General features: G+C 33.4%; 1 protein-coding gene across 3 annotated transcripts in view; it reads right to left on the bottom strand.

Annotated features, from left to right (window-relative positions):
* Positions 1 to 779: 779 nt before the first annotated feature.
* The window catches only part of SELENOF (selenoprotein F), a 37,378-nt gene continuing 27,890 nt past the window's right edge, over positions 780 to 10,267 (bottom strand). For 2 of the 3 annotated variants that reach the window (XM_059061717.2, XM_067043153.1), the window contains 2 exons: positions 4,143 to 4,192; positions 780 to 1,650 (listed from right to left, as the gene is read on the bottom strand). In XM_059061717.2, coding sequence (XP_058917700.1) covers positions 1,519 to 1,650; positions 4,143 to 4,192 — 182 coding nt within the window. In that variant the 3' untranslated portion in view covers positions 780 to 1,518. The remainder of the gene's footprint in view (positions 1,651 to 4,142; positions 4,193 to 10,267) is intronic. The other variant, XM_059061724.2, reaches the window with a different exon arrangement.

The raw sequence follows: 10,267 nt of genomic DNA, 5'->3' as shown, positions 1-10,267 counted from the left end.
AAAATGCCAGTAAAGATTAATAACGGACCTTTGTTAAATATTCTACAAACATTTTCTGGCAGAGTTGTCTTTTTTTTTTTTTTTGCGGTACGCGGGCCTCTCCCGTTGCGGAGCACAGGTTCCGGACGCGCAGGCTCAGCGGCCATGGCCCACAGGCCCAGCCACTCCGTGGCATGTGGGATCCTCCCGAACTGGGGCACAAACCCACGTCCCCTGCATCGGCAGGTGGACTCTCAACCACTGTGCCACCAGGGAAGCCCTAGAGTTGTCTTTAAGACTTTCAAATATCCTTCATTAAGATAGTTTAATTCAAAATTAAAAAACAAAGTTTCCAGATTATAAGAATTTATCCTAAGACCGAGCTGACATAATAGGATATTAGACCAATTTGTTAAGTTAGTAAAGTTTAAATGACCTAAAGTCACTTGGATGAATGCTGCTCTTAGTGAACCATCCTTTAAGAAGTCACTTTCATCACACAGATAGTTAAGCAAAGAAAAATTAATAGCTCCTAAAAAACTATATTTTAAGAGAAATTCCTTATATGATATAAATGAAAATGTGTTCATAAATGAAAGCACTTTGACAAATAAAATAAAACAGACAAAATAGTATTACTCACAATAAGTTAGAAGTTTTAAACAATGTAGACATTTTAGTGTTTTTAGCTTAAAAACACTAAAACACTTACGTGTTTTCCTATATGAAAAGAAAATTAAAATGCACTGAGAAACATGTCATTTTTAAACATGAAAGAACAAATAGATTTCAAATTCAGATAGATTTTTGAAACGTTTTATTTATATTTTGGTCTTACAAGTGATAATTTTTAACTTTACTCTTCTGTAAGAATGTAAAGCACAAAAATTTGCTAAATATCAGATCCACACAAATCCACAAAAAGGTTTTCTGTGTAGTCTTCATTAATGCGAATCTTTGTGTAAATGTTTCACTCTTACTGTAGATCTTGAATCTGTTTTACAATAATGAGGCCATACAGTTTTTATGCAGTGCATTCATTATAAGCTATAACGTTTCTATTAAAAGGAAAGCTGGGTAATACAAAAATATGAGAGGATCTGAGAAGCAGGCAATCTGTTGAGGCTCGGTATATCTTATTTGCTTTGTAGTTTTCTGTCTTCACTTTCAAAAAGCACACAGCACATGAGGCACAGTAATCATCTCCCTTATTAACCTCCCTAATTAAAAAATCTGTTGTTCGTAAAACTGGACCAATTATCACAAATTATCATTTGCATAATTAACCACAAGACTATTACAAAGCATTTTGTTAGTGGTATCAACAAATGGAGGATGGAAACTTATAAAAAATGGGTTTTGTTAAGCTTGCCAACTCCTTACATAACATGGGTTGTGCTGCCACTTCAACTTTTAATTAGATGTTTAATGCCTCACAGTAAAAGACTGATCAATGGAAGAAAGCAAAACTATTTTCTAGGTGCTGTGATATTTCATTTGACAAGGTAACAAAAGGATAGAACAAAATTTAAGCAAGATTTATATGCGTTCCAACTTTTCACTCAGGAATTCTTCTACACTGTCTGTGTTCCATTTGAGGATGCTTAGTTCTTCAGCAATGTTCCCATTGTCGTCCAAAAGCTTTAGTACAGGGTCTGAACCGCGAACATACTACAAAAAAGAGGAATATCATTTTCTGCTTAGAAAGAGCCTTTTCAGTTTCAACCAAAGTCCAAATCAATTCATTCTAGCTTAATTAAATTTAACAGTAATAAGCTTTTAGACATAACATCACAACAGCTCTTAAAGGAAGTCTTTTAGAAAAGAGTGTAATGGGATTTCATCAAAAATGACAAAAAAAAAATCACATTTTACTTCTGAAGAGAAACACCTGTTGGTATCGAGCAGTTTACCTGTGATTTGAGCTTATTCTTGAATGTAACAAGTATTTACTGCATACATGACACACTCCAACTCTCAAATGAGTTGAAAATCTAATAAAGGAGGCAGACAAGTTCAAAATATTGAATGAGAATGACTCTTAAGAGCCATGTTGAAATACGCTGTGCATACAAACTATCAGACAATTCTGTATTGGACTTTCACTAGATTTCTTAAACCAAAGAAAATTTATTCTGTTGTAATTAGTTTATAATTTGGCTGGATTCCTGAAACTTCAGAACTACTAGTGGGTTCCAATATTTCACCAGAGAGCTCTGAGGAATTCTGACTCTGGGTAAATGTGATAACAAACCTGATCCCATTCATTAAGTGATCAATGCTAAATTAAGGACAGCAGTCCTTAAAATGCAGCAGTGATGATGAAGGGAGCTGAGAAACTCAGCAATTAATGCTTCAGTTTTTCTAGGTCTTCTAGAGTTGTGAACTTTAGAGATGGAGACAAGCTCTGATGTGATTATTTGCATTTGGTATATATTCTCAACCCATTTCTGGAATTTAGAAATTGGCACCCTAAGCTAATAAACCAATAACATTACTACTAAAATCTTTTAGGTCAGGTTATCTACATAAATTATTCTTAAAAATTCAATTTTTTATTCAAAAACTCATTTTAGTCCAAAAATTAGAAACTACATAGCCCATAGTTACAAAAATGTTCAAAATATTAAATCAAATCCAACAGTGTATAAAGAATTATATGCCATGGCCAATTTGGATTTACTCCAAGTATGCAAAGCTGGTGCAAAATTGGTGAAAATGAATTAATGTAATCTATTACTACCAACAGGCTAAACAAGAAATCTTATACCAATAGATGCAGAAAAAGCATCCTGTCACATGCTACAACATGGATGAACCTTGAGGACATCATGCTAAAGTGAAATAAGCCAGTCATGAGAGGACAGATGCTATACGATTCCACTCATATGAAGTATCTAAAGTAGTCAAAATCATAGAAATAAAGTAGATGGGTGGCTGCCACAGGCTGGAGGCAGGAAAGAGGGGGAATTAGTGTTTAATGGGTATAGAGTTCCAGTTTTGTGAGACAAAAAAATTCTACATCTGTTGCACAACAGTGTGAATATACTTAACACTACTGAACTGTACCCATAACATTTAACTTGCCAGTACTGAAGTGCACCCTTAACATTTAACTTACCATCTTAACTATTTTAAAGTTTTTTTTTTTTACCATAATTAAAATTTTTAAAAGTGAGCAAAAGATCTCACATACACCAAAGAAGATACACAGATGGCAAATAAGCATGTGGAAAGATTCTCAATTAGGGAACTGCAAATGAAAACAACAATGAGATAACATCACACACTTACTAGAATGGCTAAAATCCAAAACACTGACAATAACGAATGCTAATGAATGTAGAGCAATAAATCTTATTCATTATTAGTGGGAATGCAACATGATATAAGCACTTTGGAAAATAGTTTAGCTTTGTAAGAAACTGCCCAACACTCTTTACTATATGATTCAGTAAACATGCTCCTAGGTAATTACCCAAATAAGTTAAACGTATGTCTACACAAAAATGTATACAGCACTGTTGCTCATAATTGCTAAAAATTGGAAGCGACCAACATGTCCTTCCATAGGTGAATAGAAAAGCAAACCATGGTATAACAGAATACTACTCATATTATTCAGCATTAGAAAGAAATGAGCTATCCAGCTATAGAAAAGACACAAAGGAACTGTAAATGCATATTAAGTTAAATCTGAAATCTGAAAAGGCTACCTACTGTATGACTCCAACTATATGACTATCTGGAAGAGGCAAAACTATAGAGACAGTAAAAAGATCAGTGGTTCCCAGGAGTTTGGTGGGGTGTGGAGCACAGGGGATTTTGGGGGCAGTGAAACTTCTGTGTGATACTATAATGGTGGATACATGACATTTGGTAAAACTCCTAGAACTGTGCAAAGTATAAGCTCTAATGCTAACTATGAAATTTAGTTAATAATAATGTATCAATATTAGTTCATCAATTGTAACAAATGTACATCAATGCAAGATGTTAATAAGGGAACTGGAGGGTGGGGGGTGGGAGTAAATGGAAACTCTTGAATCAATTTTTCTATAAACCTAAAACTGCACTAAAAAATAGTCAATTAAAATATCTGAATAATTTTTAATTAAAAAAAGAAAATGCTGGAAAAAAGAATCACATTAAAATTGCATTACCTTGATTTGTAGTCCTCTGAATAGTCTGGGTTTATCACTCCTGACGAAAGCTTAAAAGAGAAAAAGATTCAAATTGTTTACTTCCAAATCCAAGCTAGCTACAAAGATCAACACCAAAAGTAGAAATAAACTCAATAAATAAAAAATTAGATCCTATATGGAAAAACCAAGTTTCCTATATGGAAACTAAAACACATATAAAATGGGAAGATATCCCATACTCTTCAATGGGAAGACTAAATATTTTAAGATGTTAATTTTTTCAAATGAATAAAAATCCCAAATTACAATGGGATTTTGAGGGCTTGACAAAATGACAGTAAAACTCAGCTATACAAGTAAATGTCTGAGGGCTTCCGTGATGGCGCAGTGGTTAAGAATCCGCCTGCCAATGCAGGGGACAGCGGTTTGAGCCCTAGTCCGGGAAGATCCCACATGCCGCGGAGCAACTAAGCCCATGCGCCACAACTACTGAGCCTGCGCTCTAGAGCCCGTGAGCCACAACTACTGAAGCCCGTGCTCTGCAACAAGAGAAGCCACTGCAGTGAGAAGCCCACGCACCACAACAAAGAGTAGTCCCCTCTCGCCACAACTAGAGAAAGCCCGCGTGCAGCAATGAAGACCCAATGCAGACAATAATAAATAAATTAAAAATAATAATAATAAAAGAGTAAATGTTGGAGAATAGTCAGGGCAATTTAGAAAAAGTAAAATATGGAAGAATTTGTTCAACTGTTTATTAATATACTATGTGATACTTATACCAGAATGATAAAACAAAGAAACCGATTAGGAAATAAATTATTAGGAGATAAAAATACCTGGATTTTTTAATATGGTAAAGCTAGCAAACCAAACAGAGAGAGAGAGAGATTATGTGTGCGTGCATCTGTGTGTGTGTGTGTTATTCAATAAATACTTTTGAATATCTATTGTATACCAGATAGCAGATATAAAGCTATATAAAACAGGATTCCTGCTCTTATGGAGTTTATAGTCTGGTGAGGAAGAAAGATGCTAAACAAGCAATCACATCACTGATAATTTCAGTTGTGATAAGTGTTTTTAAAAAAAAGATTCAGAATACTACCACAGCATTTAACACAGACAACTTGGCATATGGAAAATAAAATTCTTCTCTTATGCATGATCCTAAAGAAAATGCTTTATAGATGTGCCTATATAAAAATGGACACTCAGTACAGCAAAACACTACTATAAACAACGTTAACAGTAAAAATTGACATACTGGGGAAAATGATCTCTTATACAGTATGCAAGAGAGCTTCTATTAATTAGAAAAAATAAATACTAGGTACTAGAGAAATGAACTAAGGACAGGAACATGTAATATACAAATAAACAAATGGTCACTAAACATTTGAAATAAATGTTCAACCTCACAAATAATCAAAGAACTGTCAAAACAATGAGGTAACCTCATTTGGAGTGGCAAAAATTAAAAAGAATATTTAAGGTTAGAGAGGGGGGTAGAGAAGATTTTGCCGGGGCTTAGTTGTGGGAGAAATATAAATGGAAACATCCTTCCTGAAAGGTATTTAGCAAAATGAACCACAAGTCTTAAAACATGCATACTCTTTAGATCTGCAAGTTTCTTTCTAGGAACTTTTTTATTCTGAGGAAATAATTACACTATAATGCAGATATATAAGATCCTGCTAACCAAGTCTGGAGATTTGAAAATAACCTAAGTGTGTAAAAGGCTATTGGTTAAATAAATTAACATGGACCACTATGAAGCAAATCCAATCATTAAAAAATTATATTAATCTGTATTTAGTGATATAGATGCAAACTCATATATAAAGGTTTATAGATCAGTTTGTTCCCCATGGTTGTTATAAAAAGATGGATATATTGTTTTTATATATTTACACTAATGTTTTTACATATTTATCCATAAATATATTTTTGCAAAAGAAAAAGCCTAGAAGCACTGAATGAAATCTTTAAAAAAATTAAGTGAGAAAATATAAAATACTTAGCACAATATACCTAACAATTCAAAACAATAACTATTATTTTAATAGGGGTTATATCTGGAACATAGGGTATGGGGAAGTTTTAAATAAATGTTTTCCTTTTATGGTTGTTGATCTACATTTTACCAAGTTTTTAGTAATGATCACGTCTAATTGTCCAAGTTAAAATATTTTAGAATACATTAAAAAAGATAAATACAAGTGGGATGTGTCATTTGGATACCTTAAATGAGGACAGTTCTTAATTCCAGTTCTGTTATCATTTGCAACAGCCTCTAATTAGATTTTATAGTGATGCACATGCTTTTGAGAACTTATTTTTTAAACTTAGAATTAACTAGCAATAGCACTATAGACATGTTTCACTATGAAGATCTTTATATATGTGCATCTAGGACAACTAAACAAAGATTAGTAAATGCTTTTTAAGGTTTTGCAGGCTTGCTGGAAGACACTCAGATATCCCATCTAAACTTCCCCTACTAAATTTAGATCAAAATAAAACTGATTATATTATTCTGGCTTATTAGAATATCTTCTCTATTAACTTCATCCTTTAAGAGTTGTCCAATACTCCTGAATCCCCAAACAAAAATGAGCTTATGATATGCTGTTGCATTTTATAACCATTCCTTTGGCAAATGCTATATGCACATCTGTGCAAAGCATAATTTAATACACAGTGTGGTCACTACTACATAAGAAACTTCTCTGGAGAAAAGAACTATTCTTAAATATATTTTTTGTATCTATAACAGAACCTATAACTTTCTGTCATTCAGAATATTTTTTAACAGGCTGGAATGAGTGAATAAATTGAAAAGAAATATTAAGATGAGTCACTAATGACTATTTTCATCAGTTCTTTTCTCTCTGCTATGTATAAATCCACAAGCTCCTAATTTTGAATGAGGGGAATATCTATTAAATACCCTGTGGTAGCAAATCACATTTTATAGGCAGTAAATTCATCTTTTAAAATATATTTGAATACTTCCTATATACACATGGCACTAGGATAGGCTATATGAGCATATAAGAGACTTGCAAAAAAGACCTCAGAGTAACTTATTTTTCTAGTTTTCTTTCTGCTGTTTTAAAATAACTAAGTGATATCAGTTTGGAGATTCCTAAAGAGATTCAGTCACTCTATTTCAAGAAAATGTTCTCATGCTAATTTAATTATTTGTCAATTCTAAGGCAGATTTGTAAATAACCCTTCAAAACGATCAAATATGCAGAAATGATTAGAAAACATTAAGTGGTAACGTTGAATGTTTCAGTTTTGTCCTCAAGATTCTTATCAGCATGTCATTTGTGTAGCTGCCTAGGAGACCTTAGAGCCAAGTTTTGCTATATACACTGCTTAGAAAGTCACGGTACTCTTCTTATAAATCAGAGGCTCTTCAAAGTTAAGTATGAAGAATATTAAAAAATAAAAATCTATCGTCCTCCTCATTCCAAAAAGAGGATAAGTGGGGATGAGGGATAACAGGAAGGATATGTCTTGAGGTCAAAGAAAAATGTTTGAACTATGTTATTTTCAAAATCATAAACAAATGAAAATATAGAGGCAAAATACACTTGGCTAGATCTAACAATGTACTTTTGGTCACATTACAAGTAGTCATACAATGTACTCTATTGGTTTTAAGATTTAATAAATAAGGGCTTATGGCAGGTAAAATTAAGATTTGTGAATTGCCATATAAAATTACATGGAACGATAATTAGATGTTTTCCCATTGAGTAGAAATAAGTATATCTGAATCAGAATATAAACAAAAATGTCATATCACACCTAGAAACAACAATACAAAGAGAAGAGCAACAGCAACAAACAACAGAACTGAATTCTCAATTGTGCTCAGTGAAAACTACTGGGTATCGAAGAGTATTTCTAAAACAAGAATATTTACTTACAAACTATCTGGAGTGCAAAATCATGAGTCATTTGGGTCCTCCCAACAAGACAATTTAAAAGCACTTAAAAACGTTCAGAGAACGGCAATTTAAGAGAATTTGGGGAGACTGGAGGTATAATAATGAAGACAAGACAAACTAAAAAGATTATGACTTTTCAGATAAGAATAATAAAGTCAGAAAAGGACTATTTGAAGACTACAAATTCATAAAGGCTATATAACCAATGTAAACACAGGCTTTTCACCAGTCTCCCATTTGTCAAAAGTGGAGCCACCTTTGAATTAGATAAATTTAGCAAATCCATTCATTCATTCAATAAATATTTGAATTCCTCTTAATGTGAGGTGCAGTGTTAGAAAGATTTGGGCTACATTAGTGATAAAAAAAATTTAAAAATTTTGGGCTTTAAGGAATTCCTAGTTTGGTAGAGGCAGAAGACCAGTAAATTAAATAAATACATTACAATATTATGTGGGAACTGCTATGGAACACAAAGGGGAGGGTGTAAAATTCTGTCCAAAGCCAATCCCAAAATAATGCTTGAACTAAATTTGGAATGAATAGGGGTTCGTCACAAAAATGGGTAAAGGCGTAAGTCAGGAAGAACATGCAGTGTGTGCAAAGACTTAGAGGTCAGAGTTCAGAGAACTGCAAATAGTTCTGCACATAAACTAGATATGTGAACCTAGAAAAGAGAATCCATGTCATGATAGGTCTTGTATATGATGCTGAATTTGACATTTATATGTAATGGGAAACTATAGGTAATTTTAAATAAGAGGGTCACATAATCAAATCTGTCTTATGGAAAAGGGTTGTTTTTGGTAGTTGTGTAGAAGAGAGAATAGAAAGAGACAGGCAGGCCAGATAATAAGTAAGTAATCCTTCCAGATAAAGATGCTAAGGGGCTGATTAAAATCATAGAGAAGGCCAAAGATATGAAGGTTTATTAAGGAGGGGGAAGAGACACAACTTGGTGACTAACTGGGTATAAACTGTGAAAGAAATTGATCATGATTCTTGGGTTTCATGCTTATACTTTTGCTTGACGGTACTGCCATTTGTGGAAACGGAAGAAGATGGTATACTTTTATCGATAAGAGAAGAGGATTAATTTAGTTTTTGAACATGCTGGGTTTAACGCCTCTCTACTAAAAATGTAGGCCACAATCTATAGGACTGTTAGAAATGAAGAATCTCAGGATGCAAACCGAATTTACAGAATTACATTCTGCATTTTAACAAGATCCCCAGGTGACTTATATGTACATTGGTTTAAGATACTATGAGACCATGCAAGTGGAAACATCAATTTGCAGTCAGAAATATGGTATCTAAAATAAGAAAGATTTAATTTAAAGATACAGATTGGGAGTCATCAGGTGAACACTGCAGTTGAAACTGAGGGAGTGGGACATCATTCAAAAGAGTAAGAAAATAAGAACACAGACCCTGACTAACACCAATATTTGAAGTGTGGGTGGTAGATGAGATGTCAGGAAAGAATAAAAAGACCTGTTCACACAAGTGAAGGGAGGAGTTTCAAATGCTAGAGAGTCATGTTATCTCATTTAGTCTTCAAAACAGTCCTATAAGGTAGATATTAACCGATTTTACACCACCTGTTAACCCATTTTATAAATGAGAATATTGATGAAGATAGTGCTAATGAATCAGTATTCCTTCCAGCAAAACTCCAAGATAGCATCATAATCCTAGGCATCACTACCAGTCAATCAAAGTGGGTACTAGAGGCAAAAAGCTATTTGCTCTCAGTTCTACATTATTTTAAAATTCCTTTCTGTGTCCGAAGGTTTATGATTCTAATACAGAGGTTGGCAAACTATGGTCCATAGGCCATATTGGGCCTCCCTAATTTTATAAATAAAGTTTTATTGGAACACAGACACATGTATTCATTTAAATATTTTCTATGGCTGCTTCCATACTACAAAAACAAAGATCAATAGAGACCTTGTTGCCTATAAAGCTGAAAATCTTTACTATTTGGACTTTTACAGAAAAAGTTTGCCAAGACCTACAAAATTAGGGAAAACTTACATTTTTTGATAGAGACAGACTACAGACATATCCTTATGCTTGAGAAGGAAAACATACTTACTTAACATCATTACTTTTGATGTCACCACAAGTGATAAAACACTAGGTCCAATATACAATGAGACGTTTTTATAC

The sequence above is a fragment of the Kogia breviceps genome, chromosome 1 (assembly GCF_026419965.1).
Source record: "Kogia breviceps isolate mKogBre1 chromosome 1, mKogBre1 haplotype 1, whole genome shotgun sequence".
In the NCBI taxonomy this organism is placed as follows: domain Eukaryota; kingdom Metazoa; phylum Chordata; class Mammalia; order Artiodactyla; family Physeteridae; genus Kogia; species Kogia breviceps.
Note: the sequence above shows the minus strand (reverse complement) of the source record. Positions and strands in the feature narration are given on the sequence as shown.